At 52.3% G+C, this 27,737-nt stretch overlaps 1 protein-coding gene across 3 annotated transcripts; it reads left to right on the forward strand.

Annotated features, from left to right (window-relative positions):
- Positions 1-27,282, forward strand: ALDH1A2 (aldehyde dehydrogenase 1 family member A2). Of its 3 annotated transcripts, XM_015811047.1 has the most exons (13): positions 1-117; positions 13,509-13,613; positions 13,894-14,034; positions 15,558-15,687; positions 18,755-18,816; positions 19,906-20,034; positions 20,131-20,244; positions 24,682-24,784; positions 25,419-25,603; positions 25,770-25,934; positions 26,500-26,657; positions 26,745-26,819; positions 27,210-27,282. In XM_015811047.1, the coding sequence occupies exons 1-13, from the start codon at positions 1-3 to the stop codon at positions 27,280-27,282; spliced, it is 1,557 nt and encodes a 518-aa protein (XP_015666533.1). The 3 variants fall into 3 exon arrangements, with proteins under 3 accessions (XP_015666533.1, XP_015666534.1, XP_015666535.1); XM_015811048.1 differs by lacking the exon at positions 20,131-20,244; XM_015811049.1 differs by lacking the exons at positions 1-117; positions 13,509-13,613; positions 15,558-15,687; positions 18,755-18,816; positions 19,906-20,034 and having other exon boundaries at positions 13,945-14,034.
- The last annotated feature ends 455 nt before the right edge of the window (positions 27,283-27,737 follow it).

A 27,737-nucleotide genomic window follows, 5' to 3' on the forward strand; every position in this document is an offset into this window, starting at 1 on the left:
ATGACTTCAAGCAAAATTGAGATGCCTGCTGGAATGAAGGCGGATCCGGCGGCTCTGATGGCTTCTCTGCACTTGCTGCCTTCTCCCACCCTCAACCTGGAAATTAAGTACACCAAAGTAAGTGGCCTTTTTTACTTCTTTCCGGGAAGCCCTTTGGCTGCTGGCTGGCAAATCGGAGCAGCCTTCAGAGGGATCTTCTTTGCTGCAGTTCCCACCAGAGCTTCTTTGGAGTCCGTGCGCGAGTAGTTGATGCGATACTGAATCAGAGAGGGAGACCCACACCATAATTTAAAGTCACCCAGCCTTCCTTTTAACTTACTGCATCAGATTTTTCTGTTTCCAAGATTTTTTTTCTTTCTTTCTAAATGTCAGTTGTTCCAGATGAGTCTTAGAGGAACTTATTTGTTCCTTTGTCCAAACCCAGTTCTTTCCAAATAAAGCTGCAAATGTTTTCTCTTGTTTTCTGTTTAAACCGGTCATTGGACCCCTTGGGCTTTTCCTTTAGCATTCCTGTAGGAGATGCAATCCAGTCAAGTCTGGCAAATTTGGAAGAAGTCCTCCTTCGCTGAACTCCTTCTTAAGAAAATATAATGCAGAGACTGATCAGGGAAATGCTCATTTGTTTATTTTTCATCACTATCAAGGTTCATCTTGAGGTCCCAAGTCTTTGTTTTATGTATTTATACATGAGGCAGACTTGGAATTTTTCAAAGGTTGAGATAATTACCCCAAATTGACGTTCGATTGGCGGGTTGAAGTTTGCAACTTTCTGGCTGTGAATTCCTGTTTATATTACTTGATGATGTTGGGCATGATCTTCTGGAAAGATTCCTTGCAGAGGTTTCAAGCTGATTTCAACTGGGTGAAATTTTGCAAGAGATGATCCCACTAGATCATGGCCTAAGATCAAACTTCCCTTGTTCTCTAATCCTGAAATGCTTTAAAAGGCGATTCAATGCTTCAGACTTGGAAAAAAATAATCACACTTGAAGTTAAAAGAGTTAAAAATAAGATGGTTATATATGGGGTGTTTTTATTCCTATTTGCTGAAAATATCATTTTACTTTCAAATTGAATTTCTGCATTTATTTATTCATTTCCCACTTCTTTTCAAAATTAAGAAATAGCTAGGCTAAGCAGATTTAAAAGCCTTTTTGTAGCCCTGCCGATCATTTTGATCAATTATCCACATTCATGTTAAAAATAGATCCTTCAGTTAGTTTGCAGTAATTTTTTTAACACCCGTTGTAAATCACCGACCAGATTCCAGAGAAGGGATGCATTGACCTCAGTGAGAGGTGTGTTTCAGGTAGATTGTGGCTGCAGTGAACTTTGCCAAAGCAGCTTGTAAGTCCTCTGGAGATCACTGCGGTGTGTGGCTGTGGATACATTTTCCCTTGGATGTCTACCACATTTGCTTAATTCTTTTGTCTGAAATGGTATAGGTTTCCTGCTTGAGCAGGGAGTTGGACTAGAAGACCTCCAAGGTCCCTTCCTACTTTGTTATTCTTTCTATTTAACTGTTCGTTTTAACTGGGGGGACCAACATTAGTGCTCCCCTTTTTTTTCATCACTTGAATCTCTCCAAGTGTCTTGAAGCATCTCTTGAGGTCCCACCTTCTTCTGGTATCTTTCCTCCTATAGATGTCTACAGAGGGGCAAGGTGGTTGCCCTGGCATCTGGACAGCAAAAGGAAGGTAGGGCTGCTGGTCCAGCCTTGCAGAGTGCCAGGCAGTCTTTCTTGGGGGAGAGCTCTGGCCTTGGTCCTCCACTTCAGAATTGAGGTTTCCAGCTGCTTGTTTTATGTAGGAGGAAGAAAAGGTTTTCTGCTAATTCCTCTTCGGGGCCGGGGACTGACGGCTGCACTACACATCCTAGCGTCCTCCTCCGTGGGTTGTTGGTTGTGACAGATGGGGTGCCTGGCATTATAACTTAGCACATTTGGAGGGGCCAGGGGCTCCTGCCAGTGAGGCTATGTGAAGCCAGATGGGCAAGCCTCCTGCGTGGTAGAACCAGAAGAGGCAAAATTGCCACCCAGGTCTGTTTCAAGGGGACCTTGATTCTGGAGACTTAGAAATGGGGGTTGAGTTGGTGCTGAACCTCCAGAGGAGGGAGGTGGCCCAGGAGGAAGATCAAGCAAGGGGCAGAGGATGGTCAGGCTGTCCCGGGACCATCCAAGCTGAACCAGGTGGGAATCAAACTCTTTTCTTCCTGGGTGCTGCAGAGGCTTCACTCTCACAGATTCTCAGATTTTGCTTTGCAGAGCTCCATTTTTGATGATGATAAGCGGAACAGTCCTCTTTCAAACATCCCCAGGGAGAATCTGAGAAGGCATTTACAAAACAAAAGTGGGAAAGGATGAAAAAAGTGATTTACTCCTTGATTCCCCTCCCCCTCCCTGGGTGTTTTTCTTGGGGTCCCTGCCTCTCTCCCCCACATCGACCTTCTCTTGGCTTCTCCTCCCTGGGCTGGCCTGACAAGTGATTTATAGCTAATCAGAGCCTTTAATCGGGTGTCCTGGCTCTCTGGCCAGACTTTCATCCAGGCCCAGATCACCTTTCTCACTTTTTGGAAAGAAAAACAGTGAGGCAGAAAAGAGCCGACTGGCTTCCTTCATGCAGTGGGCTCACTTGTCAGTCTGCAAGGACAACCTTTCTAAACAATCCTGTTCAGAAGCAGAGTTGGGAAGAGCTGCTTCTATCCTGGGTATCTCAAAAATGTTCCTTTTGTGTGCGTGTGTGTGTGTGTGTGTGTGGTTTCTCCTGCTGCTTATTTACCACTGTAGAAGAAGGTAGGAAATCGGCGTGAGGCTCTGCACTCTCCTAGCCCCGGGAGGGCAGGCCAGGAGGGGCAACACTCCCACAGCAGAGTTTGCACATCAGACGGGAGACACATCGGAGGGACTCCCACCTTGTGCAGGACACCCACTAGGGAAAGCGAGGGTCTCCTTTGGGGCTCCCAGGGCACCTGAATCTTTTGTCCAGGGGCACCCCCCTCGGCTGCTCCCCTCCCTCCCTCCAGCTGATCCCCCTGCCTGCCTGTGGGGTAGCGGCATTTGTTTCTCCATTTGTTCACCACACGCTCATCTATGGGGCGGGAGGTGGGGAGAAGATTCAGGAAATATTTTGCTAGCTCTAGAAATGGTTTATATTGCCTAGAAGTCTGTGTGAAATAAATCCAGCCTGCCAAAATGCACGTCAAAAGAAAGTAGCCCACCAGTCTCGAGCACATCAGCCATGGGGCAGCCGCTTAGCCGGGAGATGCTGCCCAAAATGCGGCTGCTTCTGGTCTCTTGCCAGCCCAAACCTGGGGCAGGCAGGTTAATTGGGGGTCAGTCAGTCTGATGGAGAAAGGCAGCCATTTGAGGCTGGGGTGGCTCAGGATGGGGGGAGGGGCATGGATTGCATGCCTCCCTTTTCAGATGCACTTTGTGGCCCTGGACCCTGTTTCTTTCGGTGCTCTTGGGTATTGCTCAGGGGAGAAGGCTGCATCTGGACTATTTGCAAACCAATTCCAAGGATTTTGCTTGGCAATGTTTCCCGGGAAGTGTGTTCAGGATATGCGTGCTCTTCTTTGCAGGAAGTGGGGAGGCGTAAACTATTTGGAGCAAAGCCCCTCTTCACAGCCCAGGACTCCTGGAATGGCAGGCAGAGGCCCAGGAGTCCTGGAACCACCCAGCAGATTGCAAGTGAGCCTTGAGGGTGGCACCAAGGCCTCTCCATGGCATCAAAAGCCATTCCTGCCTGAGCCTGGGCGGGGGGGGGAGGCTATGCTTGCAGCCCCAGCCAGTTTGCTGAGATGCAGCTCTTTTCTGCCCTGGAGCTCTAGCTTTCTAGCTCTGCCAGCGGCTCCCTTGGGGTGGGGTCCTCACAGGCACGAGGGCTCAACTAGCCCTTGATCCAAGTGGTCCTCAGGAGGGGACGGGGTGTACTGGGCTGTCCCTCCAAAAGGTGTTTTGGCTTCCTTTGAATCCCACCTGGATTGCCAGCTGGGCTGCTCCCATTTCCCAGCCTGGGGGCATTTTTCACATCAATGCTGCTCCAAAGATGAGCCTCCCTCGGGGCTCCCAGACAGGGGATGGCTGGGGAAAGAGGCTGCCTCTTGTGGACTTTGGGGGTGGGGAGAAAGGCCAGAGAGATGAGCACAGGCAGGAAGTGCTAAAAAAGAGAAAATCCTGCTCCCTTAGCTCTGTTTGCAACCCTTTTCTAAATTGAAATGGTGGGGGCAGTTAGCCTGAAAATATAACCATTTTGTCCAGCTTTGATGTGAAGGCAGGACACATGGCTGCACCCCTTGCCCTCCTGTTCCCCCCGCCCCCAGTGTGGCTGCTGGGACAGGCTTGGATAAACAGCCCCGCAATGGAAGACAAAGTGTGTTATGAACGGTGAGACAGCCCTGTTGATCTTCGCCTGGCTCTGTGCTCAGGATGAAGAAGTGCCAAGACAAGTGGGCCAGGGGCTGCAGCACAGCCAGTCCCCCCAACTCAGCTATGTAAACCCAGTTAATCACTTTCTGGAGATCTGCTGGGAAGAGTAAGCACAAGCTGGTGGTCAGAGTGGGTGGTTTGCAGCAGGCAGAAGTGGGGGGGGGCGTTTGATCCATTTGCTCTCACACTTCAGAAGAGGCAGAGTGGCAAAGTCAGGATGGTACACAGGTCAAAAAAGTCAAGATGACAGCCACACCGTAGGACTGAAAACCCAACTGCTTTGCTTCAGTTGTGCTGCTGCAGCAACCATTTCGACTTCTTTTACCCTTCAGACCGTCCTGATGGTGCTACCTGGCCTGCATGGGCTGAGGATGATGGTTTATTGTAGTCTCCTATTTGCTGGCATGCCATGAAGGGCTGGAATGACAGGCCCATCATCCTTAGTCCCAGGCTAGGAGTCCATCTCTTATTGGTTTTGGTTTGTTGAATTAATGTCATTTTTCAATGATTTTAGTTTGTGGTTTTATCTGTTTCTATGGATTTCTTTAGTTTCGTAAAGCATCCAGAGTCTATTGAAGTTGGGTTGGGCAGCTATAATAAATGAAATTAATTAATTAATTAATTAAATGATGTGATTAATGGTCCTTGGACCTAAACTGTAACATTCAAATTCCATTATTAAAAGGCACAATGGTTTCCTTGCTCTTTTTTCTCTGAGCAACTCACCCAGACAATTAATTCCGATCCATGACTTTTCCCCTAATGGTCACCTGGCACGGCAGGCTGCTAGAATTGACAGGGCTCTGGGAGGGCATCCAGACCAGCCCCACTCCTTGCAACCACAACCCCCCTGACAGGCAGCCTGGTTCCTCCCACTAGGTGAGTCCAAGCTGTGCAGGCCGAGAGCAGGACCAGCTGGACCCAGCAGAGGTCAGGAAGGGAAATCTGTCCCCACTAATCTGGCAATCCTGTGATTCAACAGCCATTTTCTATTCCCCTGCAAGAAAGGACGACATCTCTAGTCCTGGCTGGACCATCCTCCCCATACTCCCCAGCCACATCGGCAAGGGAGGCCCATGAGTGGGACAGCCACGTCAGGCTCTGTTTGTGCTGGCTGAGCACCAAAGCCAGTCCGTGGTTTTTGCCTTTGTTCTAAGGATGGCTGGGGGCATCCTGGGGACCTCACTCCCCCCCACTGCCTCCAGCTTGCTTCTTATGTTGGGCGGTGGAGAGGCTTCTTGGGGGAGGGTCAGGGAGACTTCTGCTTTCATGCTGGTTCTATGGACTCCAATTTCCAAACTTCATGCAGGGAGTTTCAAATTTTGCTTCCTTTTTAAATTAAATCCACGCTCCTGCATTGTGGCCTGGCACTCCAGAAGCAGTAAGTCAGGCCGGCTGTCCCCCCTCCCCCTCCGCCTGCAAGAAGAAAGCCAAAATTTTAACACATTGTCATTCTGTGAAGCAAAAACTGTAATTGCTGGAATTGTCTGTCTTTGACTAATATATTTCCTGGTCCAGGAGGTCTGTTTATTCTACAAAGAATAAAAGGCAACGATAATTAAAAAGCAGATTCTGCTCTTGGTCCTCCCTTTCCAATTTCCTTAGGAGCCTCCAAGTGGGGCTGGTCCCTTCTGCCCGGTAGCCCCCTTCAGCAGGCAAAGAAAGGGAGGAGGCAGCCAGGTGGACATTGCAGTAAATAACCCAGCGTAATTGCGCAGGTGAGAGCTGAGGGGGAAGGGGCAGAAGCCAAAGACAAGCAGGCCGGGCCAGCCTGCTCTGGCCTGGGCACATCGAGAGACAAGCCGATGTCTGGAGGAGGCAGACCCTTTGCAGCAGAGCCCCCCCCCTGGCCCGGCTGCCAAGAGGGCCCCTCTTCTGCTCCCGAGACTCCTACGCGCTTAGACAGTTGTGCTGACAGAAGGAGTGGAATTCTCTCCCCCCCCCCATAGTTTATAGCCGGGAGTAGCGGGACACATCTTCTCCATCCATCCGCTGGGATGGGGGAGACGCCTCCCCCTTTTTTCCTGGTCTGAAATAATCCAGATCTCTCCAATTGACTGTTCAAGCATCTCTTGTTGGTTTAATAGGTCTTTGCTCTTCTTTTTTGTCCCCCTGAAGCAAAGGGTGAGACGATCTCCTTGAAAAGGGTCTGAGCAGGGACGAGGCTACAATAAGGGATCCTTAATATCTTTGCAGAATGGCAAAGGTGGGACAAGGCTGGGAAACAGAAGCATTGCCTGCAGCCAGAAGCTAAATTCGGGGTGGAGGGGAGGCGGATTTTGAAAATGGGCATCGCAGGTGCCTAGCCTTGGCCTAGGCTATCCTCTTGGTTGGCCTCAGAGATCTCCCTCCCTCCCATCTTCCATCTTGCACACTCTTTGATGGCCATTTTTACAGTCAGCCTTGTGGGGCTTCCATGGATGTTGCCAATTTGTTGAATTCTGGTGTTGTCTTTCCATATTATTTCTAATATCAAGTTTCTGCTGGATTGTTACATTGAGGACCCATCTGGAGGTCCTTTGCACGAAATCTGCTGGGTTTGAGGGAGCCCAGAAACTCAGATCTCTCACCCTTTCGGGAGGCGAAGGGGGCGTAGCCTGCAAGGCCGGGGGGGGGGGGTTGGTGGAATTGGCTTCCCCAGAGATTGAGCCCCTCCGCCCTCGATGGCCTTCTGGAGGTTCTTAAAAAGGAACTGTTTTCCAGGCAGCTTCCCTGTCATCTTTATTTTTAGTGTTCTGCTGAGAATGGTTGTTAATTCATTTTTGTAGTTTAGTTTTTATTTTCTTATCATTCAATCTTACGAGGTAAGTTTTCATTTTTCTTTTATATTCCTTGCACACTGCTGAGAGCCATGAAATTGTGACAAGATGTACATTTAATACATAACTAAGCAGCAAAGTTGGAAGAAAGTGTCAAAATGAAACAGACCCCATTAAGGGATGCTGCGCGAATGATTGGAGAACATGGTGGGATTTATCGCCCCAATAAATCCACGCATCCTGGTTCTCCCTGCAAGACAAAGAGCCCGACTCGGGTTAACACAGCACCCAGTGCGCTTCCCTCCATTGCCCGATCTGACGTCTCTGATGGCACCAGCCTGGGCAACTTTTCCAGCAGCAGGAAAGCAGAAAAGGCTTTGAACTGCTAGATGAATGTTGGATTAATGTTAGCTTGTTATGGTCTGTCTCTGTCTGTGAAGCATTGCTAGTTCCCTGGGTCCCTGCCAGAATCAAGAAAACGCCTGTGGTGGGCAGGAGAGAGCGGAGGGCACCACTGGCCCCGGGTTCACGGCTGAAAGAGCCACACGGGACACCCTGCTGGCAATTCATGTTTCTTAGGCTGCCCGACTCTGACATTTGGGAAAAAGGAGGTTAGATGCCCATTCAATACCCACATGGAAGAAAGAGCCACCACCAGTATTAATCACAGCCAGCCTCATGTAATGATGATCTGTGGAATAACCCAGAATTGCCCTAGGTAGCTGTTTTGGAAATACACAACAGCCAGGTTCCCATGTTGCGTTAAGCCAAAGTCAAACAGACCAAGTGATGACTTGGGGGGTGCTCTGAGTCCAGCACCAAATGCCCCCGGGCACTGGTGGCCAGGATCACGAGAGGCTGGGGGGCACTTGTGCGGAGTGCTTGTGACTTCCTGGAAGCCTGGGGGGGGGACAAAATCTGGAGGAGGGGATGACCCTTTGGTTTCTGCAGCAGGGGGTCGATCACCTTTTGGAACCAGGCGCTTGGCCATATCCGGGAGTCTCCCCTGCAGCCCCTTCTTTGACCTGCCACCCTTGGCTGAGCCTCCACATCAGGACAGAGCCGCAGCAGTGGCCCACCGAGAGGGAAACCAAAAGGCTGTCCCTTTGCCTTGCTCCTGCTGTGCAGCTGCGGCCTCCCTCCTTCTCCTTCTCTTCCCTCCTCCCCCCTCGCTTTGTGGAGGCTGCCTGCACAGTGCTGGGCCGAGTGAGCGGCCGGGAGGTTCTGCACCAGCACCAGGTGCTGTTCCTGAGGAAAGTAGGGCAGCAGCTGCAAAGGGGAGGGCCAGAAGCTGCGGAATAGGCCACAGGCCCGCCTGGCTCACCCCACCTTCCTCAAGGGGACAGGATGTCTGGTTCCAGCCACTGAGGTCCATGGATAAAGCCAGCACACTGGACCTCTGCCCGCTCTCGTGGACTTGGGCATCCTTGGGACTCCTAATGCCAGCCAGGGTGGATGTGTACCCCAAGGATAAGAGGGGAGGACCTGCTTTTCAGGGCTTTGGCACACTGCTAAAGAGTCACCCTGGGAAACTGGCTCCTCTGCAGGCTCAGAATGGCCTAAATCCAGGCACGAGGCGATCCCAGAGACATTGCAGCAGGCAAGGAGGGATTTGGGGACATGCTGGGAGGGGGGGAAGAGACCCTCCCTTCACATGGCCCCCAAAATTGCTCAGTCCAAAGGGATTGCAGGGGACCAGAGCTGAGGCCCCAAGGTAGCGCAAGCATAGGAAGTCCCACCTGGGCTGATCCAAAGCTGCCCGCCCTCCGAGCTCCCTGCAATTCAGTCCCGGCTGTTGGCTGCCAGTGGCACCGAGGGCAGCTGTAATGGACGGAGCCCTTTGAACATGTCTAGCACGCTGCCAGCCGGACCAAGCTCTCTGCAGGAACTGCCCATTAATTAGCAAACGCCCGGAAGATGCTTTTGCCCATAAGACAAACTCTTGGGGTGGGGGGCTAACTGACGCCATGGGTGCAGGCTTCACTTGTGCAAGCCCTTGGTCAGTGCGCTGCAGAGGGGGAGGTCACTTGGACCAGTGAATTCTTCCTTAAGCCCCCCAGATAGGCTCAGCTTGGAAAAGCATGAGAGAGGTGGGCTGGCAGGGGAGGGGCTGCATTGGGCCCTCAAAAGCTGCCTGGCCATTCTGTGGTCACAGGGCTCTGTGCTTCATCTCTGACCTATCAGACCTGGAGTTCTTCACTTCAAAACTGAATCTTGCTGAGCTGAGATCAAACAGGCCAAGGTGGATGCTCAGCCGGTGATTTATCATGCAAAGGGGCTGGGAAGGATGGAGCCAGCGGCATTCCAGCCGTTTCTCATCTGCGTGGAGAAGGCAGCTCCCAAGCCGAGCGGAATTGGGGGCTTCCCCCCCGTCTTTTTCCCATGGCCTTTCTTTGTTTTGCTTTTTAAGAGATAAATATTGAGAGAGATCTTGTCCGCCCTAAAACGATGAGGTGTTCTGTAGTAAAGAACAGCATTTTCAGAAGCTGATTATTAACAGGAAGGCTAGAATTACTCTCTTCACCTAAAACAACACAGAGAGGCATAATTCAACTCTGTATTACTGAAAAGGGGCCCAATCCACCAGGAAACGCTCCCAGCAGGACCTGGTTGGTGTCAAGCTGCTCCCTGCAAGCAGCCATTGAGTTCTAGGAGTTGAACTGAGATCCGTTTGGTCGGCAATGGCTGGTGGATCGGGCCCTGTTCTCCCTACTTTTTTGAGGACGGATTCTTTCTCTGCCTCCCCAAAGTGGGGTTCATGAATTGTGAGTGATGTGCAGAAAGACCTTCCTTCCCTCTGACCTCATCCCAAAGGGGAGGTTCCCTCCTCTTCTCAGCGCTCCATCTAGTTCTCCTGCTCACGCCGCTGCTCCCCCAATCCCTCCTCTGCCCGCCAGCCAGCCTCTCTGCCTCCCCCTCAGTCCTGAGGCTCTGCTCAGAGTGGTCCCCAGTCTTTGCAGTGGTGGCTCCTTTCCTGGGGTATCTGCGTTTGCCATCTTGCAGGTAGAAAGGACCACAGACCCGGCTGCCACAGACTGCCTGGCACCCCACTAGCTTATGTGATTTGCTATTCAGTGTCTCCTGTGAGCCCCCCCCCCAATTGGATACCTGAAATCAGCCACTGGTGAGGGAGGAACATGCAAACAGAGCAAAACTATTAGGTTCAGCCTCTCTGGCTCTCAGGGCCCTCTTGGCAGAGAACGGTGGAGGCTGGTTGCCCCATCTGGGGCCTAGAGAGACACACCCAGTCAGGACAGAGAGACCCACATGGCATCATTTTTGTGTCTTGTCTCCATGATGCTCTTCCTATGGAAGAGGACTTGTCTAGGCAAGCCACTCTCCTAAAGGGCCAAGCAATTTCAGACAAGGGTCCCTGGGCCCCACCACCTAGAGAAGGGCAAAAACCAGGAAAGGACTGACCTTCACAGGAGAAGGTGGAGGAGTACTTGGAGGGGGGGTGTCACATCTCCCCATGTTTAGCTGAGCCCAGGATCTTCAAGTCTCCTCTGCATGGATGTGGTCCCGTGTGGATCAGGGCAGCCACCAGGCCAAAAACAAATGAATTCTCAGAAATTCAGATGCATCGAGGCTCAACTTTTGGAACAGCACCAGGGTTCGGGAAACATTTGTCCAGGATAAGGACAGGAAGGGTCAAGCACATCCAGAGACACAGGTGCTGGCCCAGCGTCAGCAGGATTATGAAATACCTACCAAGGGAAATGCAAGCTGCCACATTTTTTGCGTGTTTTCAAAATTGTCCAAAAAAAGTACCGTTATGTACTCAGCTCTTCAGCCACAGGACGGTCACTTGGGGCCAAACAGCTGTGACTCCTCCATAAACGTCTCTGGCATTTGACACCCCCCTCGCTCCAGTTTTACAGGTTTGGCCTCAAAACCTCTCAAAGGATCAATCATCATATGAAAAATAATCACTTTGATGGAACTGAAACTGTAACCAGCTACTAAATCAGTGCAAGTAGGACCTTCCGATTCATCCACACACCTGCTTCTCCCCTATGGGGAAGCCTATTTTTAAGTGGATACTGAAATCCCTTTCCTGTACAGAAGGGGGAAAATCCTCCCGGAATGTCAAAAAGCACAAGAACATGGCTTACTAAAACTGGGGAAAAGCAAGGCCTGGGGAAGCACATTCAGGCTCTGGCTGGACATGGGCGGCTGGTAACACCAATCCCAGCGGTACGGAGAGGATTGCGCATCACATGCAGCAGCACAGGAGAATCTCCCAGCAAAGGAAATGGGAGCCTCCCAGTTTGCCAGGCTGGACAGCGACTGTGAATTCAGGGAGCCAAATGGGGGGCAATCTCTGTCTCCCTTTGCAAAGTTCTCCCTTTGAGAGAAAAGGCTGGTCTGTCAGGTGAGCACCAGAAGAATCAGATGGTCTCTCTGAGTTCCAGGCCACAAAGAGAAGCCATTGCAAGGTGATGCTCTTTACTGGTTTGTCAAAAGGTAGCTGTGAAAAAAGATACCCTGTCTGGAAGATGTTTTTGCATTTGAAATTATTCCACTTGCTTCTTGAAAATTTCTCTACCCTTAAAACTAGCCACAATTCAGCTAAGAGAAGGACAATGGGCACCAGGTTGAGGGGCAGGGGGCCAGGCAGAGCCAAGGGGACAGAGTTGGGGTACCAAGAGCTCTTTGCACCCACACTTTCCAGGGTGAACCCCCCTGCCTGACTGAGCCAGCCTGCCCCCACAGTCAGGACTCCTACCGCCGATGGCTAACTACTCCCCTTCCCCCTGATTTCTCACCCCAAGAGCAATAACTCTGGGCTCAAATCAAAACACATGTCTTAGCAACTCTTGGGAAACCTGGTTAATCAGTTACCATCCATATATTCACCCACACGCACTGTGGCTTAAGGCTGAATTAAGTTGTAAAAATCCCCCAGCTGATTTATGGCTGCAGCTAGCCTTAATTAACCCTGATTCCAGGGCAATTGTGCCGGCTGGAGAGCTTTCCCACTTGAGAAGGAACAATGCCCCCTCTGGGCGGTGCCAATCTGGGCATGATTTACAAAGGGGCCCTTTCTCCCTGGGGCTGTCCCTTTCTTCCTCTGGGCTTGGGGAAGGGCTGTATATAATTCACTGATAGCAACATTTGCTGTCAAATAGCCGCCTTGATTTAACGTTGCCCACTACAATGGTCGCAATAAATAAGAACAAAACAAGCGAGTGGGATGAAAACCCCATTTGAGGCTTCGCAGGGATCCCTGTTCGCACAATGTGTCATTCTTGTCCGAGCCGGTGGCATTTTTACGAACTGGCCCTAATGAAAGTCAGATCAAATGTGTAGCTCTCAGCATTTAATCAACGTCCACTGGAAGTTCTTAAAAGTCCTGGCAAAGCCTCATTTATCCTTGAAGACTCTGCCTCTGGGCGGGAGGGGGCTTGTGGCATGGCACTACCTGACACCAGATGCCTAAACTCCCCAAAAGTGAGTTGTTTCAGCATGAGATCGGGCTTGTAAAGCCGCCAGCTGCTGAATTTCAGGACTTGAAACCTTTCCAGGAAGTTGGCCGAGGTACTTTATATGGAGGAGAGAGTAAATATTCCTCCTTTACAGCCAAATTGAAGGCAGTCCGTTTACAGAAATGATCTGGCAAAGCCTGAATTTTGTTTATAGAACAACGTGGGACAGGAAGAAGTGAATGTTAACCATTAACAGTAGCAACTCCTCCACTGCCTCTTCCTGCATTGGGAGACTCAAGGCCCTGACCGAGCGTTTCCATGTGACGTCCGAGAGGGCACCCCTGCAATGCTCAGCCGCCTTGGGTGGGGAAGGTCCCTGGGGGGCTTTCAGCCTGCTTGTTGCCAGTTGCTTTTGAGGACATCACCCCAAGAAAAAGGGGATCCATTTGGGGGGTTCGGAAAGCGGATGGGGGGGATTGAAGGAAGGGCCCTGATTTTGCCAAAACCAGAGGTATTCCCCCTCCTCTAAGGCCAGACATGGCCAGGGGGTGTCTTTGTCAGTTGCACACAACCAACAACGAGGCGGGCAGGAAGCGTCCTTCAAGCAGCCTCTGTCCAGGCTCCCAGAAGGGAACCCTGAAACCAGGGAAAGCAGCCTGGTGACCCTCATGCTAGTGGAACTATGGTTCCCATGACCCCTGGGGGAAAATAATAGTGACCAGGGATGCTGGAAATGGTAGTCCTGAAAGGACTCAGGTGCAGGAAGAAGGCCTGTCTAGGAGGGAAAGGAGGAGGCTTTCTAGCACCCCAAAAGTGCCAGAAGAGGGAAGATGAAGGGGAACCTCTGCATTTTAGCCAAAACCAAAAAGGCTCATTTTTTTCTTGCCATTTCAGATCTTTATCAACAACGAGTGGCAAAACTCTGAGAGTGGGAAAATATTCCCTGTATTTAATCCTGCAACAGGAGAACAGATCTGTGACGTGCAAGAAGCTGACAAGGTAAAGATAAGTGGCATTTCTAGCCTGCCCTTGCATCTCCCTGCAATGGTCCTGTAAGGAAAGTCAGCTTGAGAGAAAAAAGGCCGGATGCAAATGGCCAGGCCGGCTCCATGGTCAGGGAAGGTCTGGCATCCAGGTCCCCCCAGCCCCCCCTGTGAGGTTGCAGGAACTGCAGGGTGCTGCTTTCTGGGAGGGAGGGGGGGTTCCAGTTGCCAAGCGAGGGGGTGGCTCTTGGGGTACCCTGAGCACCGCTGGCCCTCATGCTTCTCCCATTTGGCAGGTTGACACAGACAAGGCGGTGCAGGCTGCTCGGCTGGCCTTCTCCCTGGGCTCGGTGTGGCGGAGGATGGATGCCTCTGAGCGAGGACACCTCTTGGAAAAGCTGGCCGATCTGGTGGAGAGAGACCGGGCCCTCCTTGCCGTAAGTCAGGCGGGTGGGACGCTGCGGGAGGAGGCCAAGCACTGCCCAAGGCAGCTGCCTTTCTAAATGCTTCTTCTACTTGAGCCATTGTAAGTTCTTGGGAGAGCGCCGAGAGTAGCCTTTGAATTCCAGGGCAAATTCGACCAATAATGGTGCAAAAGCCATCCTGGTCAACCCTGGGCAGATCTGGGCTTCCCCCACCCAGGGTGCCCAAGAAGCACTGAGCTGCAGGCCCACTGCGGTGGAGCACGTGGTGAGCCCCGATACGGTGGCATGGCTAATGTTATTTTCCACATGTCAAGCGCTTTGAACTAAGCCGGCAAACATCTTAATTCCAGCTTTGTCAACACTTAAATCATCTTACCACCAGCATACGCTGTAAAATCACCACAGGGAGAAGGGAGGGGCTCAGCAAATCAGCTGGCCGTCTGCCGGTGGCTGGATTTGTGGTTCCTGAGCCAAACCTTTGTTGAATTTGTCCACCATAGACGTGGCTGCCGGCCCCACCGGCAGAAGAAATGGAGGTGCAGCAGTCTTCCTGTGCTTCAACTGGATTTATGGCTCTCACCCAGCGGCTTCCACGGATGCATTTCCTCTGCCGCAACCTTCGTGGGCAGATAATGGGGCCTCTTAAAAGTGATTTAAGCCATCGCAGCAAATATTTTATGGGGCTCCTTAAGAGGAATATGGAAATATCCCCTCAACAAGGGCCTGCGGCTTCTTTTAATTGGTTTGGAGCCTCGGTGGGGAAGGGCACGGGAGCTATCTTGATTGCCAGAGGAGCCTCAGGCAGCAGCTGAGACAGGCATTCTTGAGCACCCGCTCAACTCTCCCTGGAGGGACCGTCCAGCTCTTCTTTAGGAGTTCCCACTTGGCAGCTGTTTGGTCCCAGCGTCGAGAGGGCTGGAGGACATTTTGCCTTGTGCTGGGGCCGAAAGGCTGATCTGAATTACCTGGACAGGGCAGCCCCCGAGGAGGGCCAGGTGGCATCTCCTGACCTTGGGGGACCTGGGCCAGGGTGCTTTTGTGGGCCCCCTCCCTGCCTTTCAGGGGGACAGAAAACTGCTGCCAGAATGGCTTTGATGTACCCTGTGAAAAAGGACAATGCTCTCCTCCAGCACAGAACTGGGTGGGGTGCAAGGCACAGTGGAGGCTACGTGTCCTGAGCAGCCCCCTTAGCAATGTCTCAGGATTTTGACCTTGCAAGGGAGGCGCTCCAGATGAATCACACTGGGATCCCACCAAAGCTCAGCTGGCCTTGACCTGAATTGTGCCTTTTTAGCCCTCGGGCGGCTTTCTGCTCTTAGGTGGCTCAGCGGTCTGCTCTGTGCCACCTCTCTAAATGTGGACTAGACACATGAGTGCATACTGCCTTGGCCACAGCATTGGCAGCTCAATGTGTCCAGAACCACTCTGTTGCACCAAGCTCCAAGAGCAGCCATCCCCACTGCACATTCCTTACAGCTAATTCTATTACAAAGTCGAAAACTAAGCCTTGATTCTTGCTCCTCTTTGCCTCCCAGACCATGGAGTCGCTGAACAGTGGGAAGCCATTCCTCCAGGCCTTCTACGTTGACCTTCACGGCGTGATCAAGACCTTGCGGTATTTCGCCGGTTGGGCAGACAAGATTCATGGATTGACCATCCCAGTGGGTAAGTTAGAATCTGCCCTGCATTCGTTCTGTGGCATATGTATCTCCAGTGCCAGGCTGGGGCACTTGCATGGAGTTGCTGTGTTCTGAGCCCCCCCCCCCCATTCTTTTCCTCCACTGAACCCGGAGGTCCATTTTTCCTTAAACTCAGGCCTGGGTCATTAGCACCTTTGCCATCTCAAGATCCAGCACCATCTCCAACTGGAGACCAGTCACCTGTGAGTGGGCGCAGGGTAGTCCTCCGCGAAAGGGGCCAAGCTTGGCCTTCCATGCCCCTGGTCTTCATACAGACCCATCATTCTCTGGGGCAGAGTGTGCTTGTCAGGCTCAGTTTAGCACCCTGGCTGATCCCCCCCAGCCATGACCGCCTTCCCCTGAGCCGAGAAGGATGCTGGATATACAGCCAGATGAGAACCACAAACGGCCTGATGCTTTCCTGCCCCAGTTTAAAGCAGGATTCTTTTAATTGCCAGGGAGTTTCAGTGGTTTTATGGAAACAGTAAAACTTTCAGCATTGCCTGCTCAGTTTCCGCCCAGAAGGGCAATTCCCAGCAGCAGAAAGATCAACGTTTGGGCAAAGTGGTCTGTTTTTGTCAAACATTGTTACTCGGCCTCATTGACACCCATTTTATAGTGCACATCAGGTGGGCAGGCAAGGTACAGAGAAGACAGCTGACTTTAATCTCCCTCCTCTCCATAAACCTTTCTGCACAAGGGAAGTCTAGTAAAGTGGTCCATCAAACTGCAGATCCTGAGGGTGAGAAAAAGGTGCCTCCAAAGGCCACCTCGAGCTTTGGAAGTCCTGGCAGGTTGGGCCAGGTCAGAGGATCCAGCCTTGCCTGATCCCAAGCCGCAATTTAGTTAACCATCTGCACCCTCATCTCAGGTCAGGAACAGCCGTAAAAAGTGGGGTGCTGGGTGGCTGAGTCCAGCCTGATGAAATTGGGCAGCAAACTGGCTGATCAAGCCCCAAAGTCCAGGGGCCCTTAGGGGAAGGCCTGAGTGCCCATGGCAGATTTCTGGGTGGGGTCATGGGGCTTCTCCCTCTTTAGCTGAGAGATAAAGCCCCCAGCTTGGCAGGGAACCGGCTCAGCTGTCCTAGGCACACAACACCATTCCTAGCAGCTTCCGTGGGGTATTTCTTGCTGGAAGGAGCACCGCGAGAGGCTTCGGCCCATTCAGGGCATGAGGAATATTCACTCTCTTGGGATTACATTTTAATGTCTCTGGAAATCTGAGACTGGAATTTGCCATCTGCCTCTTGCCTCAGTCCAAGCCCAATCGCTCCATCTCTCTGAATCGCTTCAGAGTCAGCCGGCTAGCCATGGCACAGAGGGGAAAATGGTTCCTCGGGAGCTGCTTCTTTGGCTCGGGGTCCAGAAAGGGCCTTTGGCTTCCCAAATGGGGTTGGTCTGAAAATGATCAACTTCCAAACATCCCTTGAGGGTGAGGCAGCTCCTCTCTAAGAAACAGCTGGCTGCAGCTGTGCTGCCTGGTATATCTACCCAGAGCTGATGCCCTCCAGATGGTTCTGGCTGCCGACCGGCCTACCCAACAGGAGGATGGGAAGGGGGGGTTCCATCTCCTTTTATCTCCTCTGGGCCTTTTCCTAATTAGCCTCCCCAGTCCTCCCCCCTCCTCCACCACCGGGTGGAAACTTCCCTTATCTGCTCTGGCTTCCTTTCTCCACTCCCTTTTTGCTGATAACTGGCCGGTCTTTATGTGGCTCCTTGGAATGCCTTGAAAACATCACTGCTCACCAAAGTGGATCCCAGCTGGCTGGGCAGACCCTCTTCCCTCCATCCCCCTCCCCAAATTGTTCAGCGCAAAGAAGTGGGGAAATACGGCAAGGCAAAAAAGAGCCTGTGGCTGATCTGAGTCAGGTTGGAAACAAGGCTGGACCTTGGATGCCGTTGGAAGTCCCAAGTTTTCCATGATCGAAGGCTGGCAGGGTCCTTCTCAGCTCCTCTCTGGAGAAATGTCCCACATCCCATAGAAGCCCTCCCATCTCGCCTGAAATCCTGGCAGGCCGGCCATTCACGAGTTCCTGTCCTGGCCTCACCTTTCTCTCCCCTTCCGTTCTCTGGGGTGAGCCATGTGGCCTCCCTTGCTCCCCCTTTCTACTTCATGCAAGGAGGGACCCCGGTTCTTCCTTTGGAAGGAATTAAGAAGCAGAAAAGCTGCCCCTCCATGGAGCAGGAGAGCAGCCCCATAATGCACTGCCCTCCAGTTGTAGTTGTGGGCTAGGACCCCCAGCCAGGGGCAGTGGGCTAAATCACTCACATCTCTGTTTATAAAGTGGGAATTAAGTTATGGGGAGGCTAACAGAAACGATAGCGTTCTCCTCTCAAAACCCCACAGCTCAAGATCTGGGCCGGGGTGGGGGGAGAAGATACAGGGCTGAACAGGCACCATCAGCTCTATTCCGCAAAGCAGTAATGATTGATGGCATTCAGTGAAACAAGAGGGGGGGGTTTCATTTCCAGGGCACCTTTTGAACAGGGGTGACCCCCAGTGTACCCGGCATCCCCTGGATTGACTGCAGCCTTCTGCGAGACAAGCAATGTCCAGCACCACCAGGCCGGCCTTTGAGCAAAGACAGGCCTGGTGGCGCTTGGTCAAATCAGCCCTTCCAAACAGCCTTCCCAGACAGGGATAGGATCGGGCCCATTCCAAATAGAATAGCCAGGAAGTCCACAGGATTAGCCAGCAGGTCGGGGGCTTTGGCTGGCCCCTCCTGAAGGCAGAGTCCCGGCGGACGGGCCCCTGGCCAGGTGGTGGACTCTGGGCAGAGGAACAGAGGGAGCCCCTGAAAGGCAGAAATGGTCAGGGGAGCGGGGGAGGCCTTGTTTGGGCCAGAGGATGGGAGCAGCTGGGGTTTCTGGCTGGCCGTGTGATGCTCACCAGAGAACCTGGCACCATCTTTCTTTTTTGTCTGCACACTCGCACGCACAAGTGCGCACGCGTGCACGCGCGTACACACACACACACACAGAGTGTGCTGCTCTTCTCTCTCTGGCTGCTCCTCTCAGGGTGCTCGTGAGACTAAGCAGGTCCCTCTCTTCCAGACGGAGATTATTTCACCTTTACGAGGCATGAGCCCATTGGCGTGTGTGGACAGATCATCCCGGTGAGTCTCTCCAATACACCTCGTATTTATTTTCATTGGAATCGGCTCCCTTGAAGGGAGCTTCAGCCCGGGTGTGTTTCTCATTAGGGGTGACCAGGCCAGGGGAGGGAAAACACACTGCGGGAGGATCTGTAGACGTCAGTCGCCCTTCCATTGCTTATTTGCACATCTTAATAGAGTTTTAGAGCAGCATTATTAGGGGAGCCTCCAGCCTCAGAATTCCCAGGACCAGAGCAAGCAAAGCCAAACAATCCAGCAGCCTTTGGTGGTTGCTGGCCAAGAGAGGCAGGGAGGTGGAAGGAAGGAAGGAAGGAAGGAAGGAAGGAAGGAAGGAAGGAAGGAAGGAAGGAAGGAAGGAAGGAAGGAAGGAAGGAAGGAAGGAAGGAAGGAAATAAATAGGATGCCTTATAGAGGCATTTTACCTTTTGTCTTCAATAGGTCCAAAATATTGGGGCACCCAGCAGGGAGGCCATGGGTGCCATCCCTTGTGCCTTCTTTCCTGAGACACCCCAAGGCAACTAGGCCTTCCCAGAGGGCCAGGAGGATCTGTTGAGCAGTGCAGCTGAAGGGCCTCCCTTTCCCTGGGCCAGCAGAGGACAGCCGGCCTCTTCCTCCCCTTTGGGGGCCAAGCAGAACCACAGCACCACAGCTTTGTGTTTTTGGCAGGAAGAGTGTCAAAAAGTCCCATAAAGGAGCAGGGGCTCCAAAGGGGCATTAAGGGGCCCTCTGTGCCAGCCTCCCTCGCTTGTGTGGCATCTGCTGTCCCCCTCCCCATTTTATGCAGGAGCTGGCAACAAAGGGCTTCTTCTGGGAAAAGGCATTCCATGTGTCCACATCCCTCTGCTCAAGTCATGCTCAGGCTGAGCCACAGCGCAGAGTCAGTTGAGGGCTATGGGGCAATCAGTGGGGCAGGATCACAGACTTGATTTGCATGCCCCCTGTCAACCGGGACCATATAAAAGGAGAGAAAATTTTGCTGCAAGAATAAGGATGGAGCTAATCCGTCCAGTCAACCAATTCAGACACCTTTTTTTCCTGGCTAAAATGATGTGCTGACTAACTCACAACAAAAGCATTTTGCTTGCACAGTGGAACTTCCCCCTCCTGATGTTTGCGTGGAAGATTGCACCGGCCCTTTGCTGCGGCAACACCGTGGTCCTCAAGCCGGCTGAGCAAACCCCGCTCACCGCCCTCCACCTGGGCGCCCTCATCAAGGAGGTAAGGAGCCCCCGACACATGTGTGGCCACGGGCCCCTGCTGCCCCCAGCTTTTCCTCAGCCATGCTCTCTCTCTCCCCTCCCCTTCCCTTGACAGGCGGGGTTTCCTCCAGGTGTGGTCAACATTTTGCCTGGATTTGGACCCACTGTGGGGGCGGCAATTGCTTCGCACACAGGGATTGATAAAATCGCCTTCACAGGTTCCACAGAGGTAAGATTGGGTGCTGCGGGGGGGAAGAGAGCATCACCCCATCCTTTGCATTGGCATTCAGAAACCGAAGCATTTAGGAATCCCCCACACCAAGAAGAGACTGGATGCCGGATGGTTGAGGCCTTTTCAGTAATGGCAACTCCTCTTCCCATCATTTCTCAAACCTCGTGTGTAATCCCTTCCCCCCTGCTCCAGGGCTATGTGTCCCAGCCTCACCCCACCCTCAGGGCACCTTCAATGACTCATCCAGGCTGTGAGGGAGTGGCTTCCCCCTTCCCTTCGGGCTCCCTTAGAGTTTGTGGGAGCCGACTGTGCCCAAGTCAGGTGTCCTGGTGGATTTGTTGAGCGGCTTTGGCCTATGTTTGGTTAAGGAGACTCTCGCACTGGCTGCTGCTGACTTACTGTGGGAAGGAAACACAGAAGGCTTCGGTTTCAGAACTGCCGATTGCAGCCAAAATAAATGTTCCCTGTCATTTCAGAGGGCTTTCATTTTTAATAGGTGTTTAAAATTAAAATGCCTGGGATTTTGCCCTAATTCGGTATTTGCCTTGAAAAGCTGGTAACAGGAAGTGAAAAGCATTGCAGGATGAAAAAAACCTAAAGCAGGAGCAGCTGGAATATTTTAATCCGACTTGAGTGTAAACTGCTTCATGTTGGTTTTGATTTCCTGTCCTGTGGAATTCTTGTAGCAGCAAGAGATGTCTTGAGATAGGTTCCTTGGCCTGCTGGGCCCGAGAAGCCCCCTTGCTCTCGGTCTGCTCCTAGGTGCCCAGCAGCCGCCAGTTTTGGCCAGAGCAGCAGCTGATCAGCTAGCAGACCGAGAGCTTTTGGCTCAGGCCGGCCAAAGTCTCAAAGGACGCAAGGTTTACAGTCCTGCGGTGGGGCTTGGATCCATCCTGGAGAAGGCTGGTGGGGAAGAGGAAGTGTTCTGAAGCAAGTTTTCCACCCCCTCTGCAGCCCCTTCCCCTCTTTCTTTTACTCATCCATAGCAAAAGAAGTTCTTAATGCAGTGCTTAACCGTGAACCCCTTTGCCACCGAAGCTCCTTCCTCAGAATTCTTTGGCTGCATATTAATAGCTACACAATCAGCACAGCTTCTGGAAATGAAGGCTGCATTTATTCTTCAACTCTTAGTTGTGCTCTGGACCTCTGCGTGCTGTTCAGAAAAAGGTGCCACCAAATTCAGGAGGGTTTCTGGTGAAAAAATAGGACCTCTGCCAAAGCTGGTAACTCAGAGGCATTCAGCAGTTACGGTACCACTGAGTGTGATACTGAGCGACGCTCAGCCAGGGACGGACATAGGTTTGGCTCGGCCTTTTTGGCATTTTCTGGTTCCCAGGCCCTGTTTCTCTTCCTCCTGCCTGGGCACTGGAATGGATGCTCTCCCTGGGACCCTTTGATGTGCCTCCTTGGAGCCCCCACCCCTGTGCAGGGCTCACCTCCTGCAAGTGGAGGGCTGGCAGCCTAGGAGCCTCTCACCACCAGGGATTGTCTTCCCCAAACTCTCTGGTCATGGGTCACTTCCCATGCAGTCCCCATCGCAGGCTTTTCATCTATGGCTCATTAGAGATGGTGCTGCAAAGCAAGCCCAGCACTGCCCTTGTTTTTCCCAAAGTTGTGCTTGACCTCCAGGCAGCAGAAGTGGGGAAATTAGCAAAACAGCCCTCCCTTGAGGCCCATCCTTTCCCCAGAGGGATGGTTACTGCCAGCTTCCCCTGTACCTTCTGCAAAGCAGCATTTGGAGAAGCTGGGCATGGGGGAGGCAGGAAGATCCTGCTTCTCTCTTTCCTTTCCACCAGTGCAGCCCCCCCTGCCAGCCCCTCTGAGGGTGGCTCTTTGTCCTTCAGTTGCTTGGCACTGTTGCCATTTCAGAGTTGTGCCTTCCTTTCCCCGGGCCATCAATGGAATCTGGCTTGCCGTTTGGGGGTTACCACACGGGCCACTGTGGTGCCAGAGAGGAACCCTTCAGGCTGCAAGATTGGGGGCCAGGCTGGGACTGTGGACCAAGCAGGTCTGTCCCAAGTCAGCCTTGCTCTGCATGCCCTATATTGGCTGGGGAGGCAAGCAGGTGATGTTGCACCTGTGGGTCATTTCCATGCCCCCCCCCAGGGCTGGAGTGCCTTCTGCTTCCTTTCCACTGCTGAACCAAAAAGTGTGTGTGGGGGGTGTTCATTGCCAAGGAGGCAAAAGGCCACCCTTTCGTGTTAAGTTGGGAAAATGTGGGGTTGCTGAGCAAAGAGGTGAAGCGTCAGGAGTGAAGGTCTTCCATTAGATCTGTAGAACAACAGGAAGAAGACATGGATGAGCAGAGATGGGGGAGAAATGCTTCTACTCCACACTTCCTAAACCAAGTTACAAACTGAAATGCAATTAACTCTCCAAAATTAGGAGGACTTGCAGAGTATCTCTTATGCCTGACATTTGGTAGCCATATTCCCAGTTGGGCCTTTTTAAAATTCTTTGCTTGGGAATTTCCCAGGGCCCCTTGCTTAGCAGCTCTTAGAAACTGAAGGCCAGATTACTGGATTAGCCTGACCTGAACTGATCCCTTCGGCAAGTCTTATGGGGGAGAAAGGCCAGCAACATACTGAGATTTACTCAGGAAGGCAGGTTTGCGTGTCACTGTTGGGAGCTGGAAAGCAATAATTCATCATAGATTGCCACATTGTGTTGGCTTCTCTTCGGACAGCTTTGTAAATCTCCAATGCTTAGCTGGAGTTTCTGTCCCAAAGCCATTGCATTGTTGTTTCCCTCTCAAAGGAGGATTTATGTTTCCTCACCCCATTCTGTCTCCTGTGGACAGAAACTCTAGACTCATCTCAGAACAATTGAAGTTTGATCCAAGTTTACTTTCCCTCCGCAATCAGATGCAGCTTGTGTGCAGAAATGAATGGTGGGGTTTGGGTGGTGCAGCAGAGACACACCCCAGTGAGCTGGACTCATTCTATTTTGCAAAGTTGTGTTTCTTTTTAATGGTTTTGGTGCAAAGTCCAAGATATTTAGCCAGGTCCCTCGACAACTTCGATCAAAGGCCTGGGAAAGAGTGTGCCTGCCTGCCTTATGCGGGTGTTTTCTTTATGCCGTGAAGAGCTGAACAAAGCTTGAGTTCGTCATTAGTCAACAAGATACGGGGCAGGACCATCAAAGCAAACTACGGGAGAGGCCAATATTGGTTCACGCCAAGCAAATGTTTGGAGCGAACAGCTGCCTTAACACTGATAATCGCTGCCCTTCTCAGCCGGCATCTCCTGTCTCTTTGCCAGAGCCCGGCCAGCCGGCCACCTCCGAGAGGAGCAGCAGGCCTGGGCCTGCACCTTTCCCAGGGCATCTTATCCTCTGGACTGAGACACCCAGAGCCAGGGGGAAATCTCTCTGCAGGGCTTCTGGACTTCTTTTCAGACCTTCTACCCAAATGTGGCAGTGATCTCCATCTCAATGGCAACCCTGAATGGGGCCTCCTTGAGAGGCTAGGCAGTTGCCCCCAGCCACGGGCACCCAAAAGCTAATTGGGAGTTGGTGGATGATGTCAAGGAAGCAGGTTTGTTGGAGCCAAAGGAAGCCATTTTACCCAGAGGGTCTCCTTCTCAAGTTTCACCAGATAAGTTCAGAACCTCCCCTGGGGAGCAGCTCATTTGACTTTTCCACCTTGGCACTGAGAAGCCTTCTGCCCTCCTTGGCTACAGCCCAATTCTGTGTGTAGGGTGGGCAGAGACCTCTTCCTGGGCTTTGTGGTAGCCGGTCTGGCAGGGTGAGCTTTGCTGGGCCCCAGAGCTGTGCACCAACAGCTGACCGGTTCAGGGAGCAGATTTCCATGTTGGCCCGAGGGGGGGGGGTGTTTGCACAGCAAATGGTCCCTCCTAGAGGCTTGCATAACCATGGCGTGTTCCACAAGGCTCCAGGGAGGTCTCCAGTACCTGCAAGGGGCTCCTTTGCCTGGGTTACATTCCTCCCTTTTAATATAAGTATTTTCCATTCAGCCATAAACCACATCTCCAAAGCAGCTCACCGCAAATTTAAAACAGAGTTTTTAACAAATCACAAAGAAAGCAATTCAAAACAAACTGGATCAAAGAACAACATGAATGAATGAGGGTAGAGAACAAATAGGATTTTGACACCCTTTTCCTCCCACTGAAATTGCATAAATTTATTGGGCTGTTATTTGGTAGTTTTGAAGTCAGAGAAACCTCGCTCTGCGTGAATCAAACAAATGCAAAAGCCTCCTCTAAAACAAGTCGAAGGGGGTTAAGAGAGCCGAGTGCTATGGCTGCTCTCTGAGTAAAAGCTCAGCTTTAATTGAGAAGAACCGGCTCTTCTTCCCAAGACTGGTCTGCCTCCCAAGCACGTCTGAAGGGACCCAAAGCAGGCTTGGTGGAGGGGCCCGGAGTCCTGGCAGGGGCTGAGCTTTGCTAGGCTCCCCCTTCTTTTTCCATTCAGGTTGGAAAGCTGGTTCAAGAAGCAGCTGGCAGGAGCAACTTGAAGCGGGTGACGCTGGAACTCGGGGGGAAGAGCCCCAACATTATCTTTGCGGACGCAGATTGTAAGTTGGCCCCTTAGCAGGGCACCGCTGTTCTCTGAACAACTCTCCTCCTCTTTCTAGAAGAGAGAAGACTAAGGAGAAGTAATATTTTGAATAAAGAGAAAAGAGATAAGACAAAGACCAAAGTGCATAAAAAAGAGAAATAAAATATGATTTTTTATTTTCTTTTATAGCACTTGTAAGTATAAATTAGCCTCTTACTCTACGGCCACAGCATGGCTTACATTTTTTATAATCTATTTTTTCTAATCATCAAAACCCTCCCTCAAAAGAAAGGAGGGGTCCATTCAGGGGTCCAAGTTGGATCCCAACAGACAAAAGAGGCAAAAGGCTGCAGCTACTGTGTTTGCATTTGAACCCAGGACCCGTTCCGCCTTGTTTCAGATTTTATCCAGCCCGGATTGTGCAAGCAAAACCATGAATCAGTCCATTGTGGGCAGAGCTGGTCTCTCCTAGCTCTGCTCAGACTCTGGAAATCATCTTGAACTCTGCCCTATTTAAAGGGACCCCCCCTCCAGCCACGGGATGGGTGCCTTGGGATGCCCTGGTCTTTTACCCCCTCCCCTATCCCAGCAGCCCCCCTCGGAGGGCCAGGCCGGCTGTGCTGGCTGATGGAGCCGCTCTGCTCTTGCAGTGGAGCACGCGGTGGAGCAGGCCCACCAGGGGGTCTTTTTCAACCAAGGCCAGTGCTGCACGGCCGGCTCCCGCATCTACGTGGAGGAGACCATCTATGAGGAGTTCGTCCGGAGGAGCGTGGAACGGGCCAAGAGGAGAGTTGTGGGCAGCCCCCTTGACCCCACCACCGAGCAAGGACCACAGGTTGGTGGGTGGAGGGTGGGCCACTTGTGTCTGGAGCCTAAGCCTGAGCAAAGGGCAGGGACAGACCCACCGTGGCAGGGTGGATGTGGCCGTGGGGCAGAAGGGAAAGCATCACTGGGTCCAGGACCAGCGGTGCCAAGGAGCCTCCCCCCCCAATTCTCTTGAGATTGACAAGAAGCAGTACAACAAGGTCCTGGAGCTGATCCAGAGTGGTGTGGCTGAAGGGGCCAGGCTGGAGTGCGGGGGCAAAGGATTGGGGCGCAAGGGCTTCTTCATCGAACCCACCGTTTTCTCCAACGTGACTGATGATATGCGTATCGCCAGGGAAGAGGTACCCAGCTAACCCCCCCCAAACAGGCTCCACTCTCCCCCTCCTCTGTTATGATTTCAGTCCCTTCGGTCAGGCTCAGCCAGACCCCAAAGTCCACCTGAGCTGATGGGCTATACGACCCTACTTGGCTGTTGAGCTCGATCCAACATCTCCACAGCTTCCTGGAAGAGCCACCAATAAGTCCATCCTCAGGGACACCTGAGTCCCTCTTCAATTGGCCAGAGGCCTTTCTCTGGTCTGGTCTGAGAGGTTTTCACCAGGGGCTTCTCAGCCGTGCAGCTGGGGTCTCCTGGGGGATTGCATGTCTGCCCTGAGATCCTGGTGCTCCCCATGGGGAAAAATTTCTGGGGCACACCCTTTTCTGCCATTCCCATTGTTTGTCTGTTTTCCATTGCCCAAGGCCTAAAGCTTGGTGAACTTTTTGTGTGCAATTAATTGTGTGTCTACAAAGCCATCCGTTTCCCTGTGCTGCTGGATCCTCATCCGGAGGCAGCATACAAATCCTTGTGGACTTGTTCCCATCAATGACTTTGCCCTCCTTCTACATACACCCCCCCCCCCGCAGATATTTGGGCCTGTGCAAGAAATCCTGCAGTTCAAAACCATGGAGGAAGTGATCGAGAGAGCCAACAATTCCGACTTCGGGCTGGTGGCCGCCGTCTTCACCAGCGACATCAACAAGGCGTTGACTGTCTCCTCTGCCATGCAGGCAGGAACCGTCTGGTGAGGTTCAGAGTACAGCTGGGCAATGGTTCTGGGTGGTGGATGAAGTGGGCACTGCCCTCATGCCACGCTCCCTCTTTTGTCCAGGGTCAACTGCTACAATGCCTTAAATGCCCAGAGTCCTTTCGGAGGTTTCAAGATGTCCGGCAACGGAAGAGAAATGTAAGCAAGGTTGTTCTGGATGGGGACTTGCCTTGCAGGTTCTGGGGGGAAGGTCCGGAGGGTCCCAGAGGCTCCCAATTCAGAGAAATTTTTGGGGTAGGAGAACAGGTCCCTCTGCTGGATAACGCTTTGGGGTGAACCCACCAGGATTCCCTTTTGTCCTGGAACCGCACAACTGGACAAGAGTGGCCTGCCTCCTCTCGCCTTCCTTTGGGGAGTGAGGCTGCAGTCAGCCCTCCAGTCTGAGCTGTCCACGTCCCACACGTGCCTTCTTGAGCCAGTCCTCCTCCTGCCCACATGGGGACTGGCCCCATCCATGGCCCAGGCTCTGAGTGCTGGTTGGGGGCACCTGGGCCCGGCCTTGACTCCTTGTCTTCCTTTTGTGGCCAGGGGAGAATGTGGCTTGCGAGAATACTCCGAAATAAAGACAGTGACCATAAAGATTCCTCAGAAGAACTCCTAAGAGGAGGGGGCTCCACAGCACCAGACGCGCCTCTATCTTTCTCTAGAGGGACTGAGCACTCAGGAATTTTTAAAAAGTGACACTGATATTTGTTTTTTTTTAAAAGTAACATCACAACCAGGTTCATTATTCAACTTGAGGAGTTCTTCTCCACTGCTGACACCGCACTCTTTTGATCTTGCGCAAGATTTCTCTCAAAAGAGAAATCTTTTGAAGCATGTTTGAGCTGGATGGCCGATTCCCATGCTGAGAGACACAGGCGCACTGTCTTCTTGGCCGGACAAGAAGGGCTGCGCTGAGAGGACTTTTCCAGGGGAGGAGCAGGCAGGAGACAGCCCCTGGCTGGGACAGCCGCTCTGCTCTCTGGGCAACCCAGCCAGGCAGGTCTGGAGCATCTTGTGGGCGTCCGTCCCGCTGCCTGTGCCATTGCCTTGGGAGGCTCTCCTAGCTCTCCT

The sequence above is a fragment of the Protobothrops mucrosquamatus genome, unplaced genomic scaffold (genome assembly GCF_001527695.2).
Source record: "Protobothrops mucrosquamatus isolate PMUCROS unplaced genomic scaffold, P.Mucros_1.0 scaffold27, whole genome shotgun sequence".
Taxonomy (NCBI): domain Eukaryota; kingdom Metazoa; phylum Chordata; class Lepidosauria; order Squamata; family Viperidae; genus Protobothrops; species Protobothrops mucrosquamatus.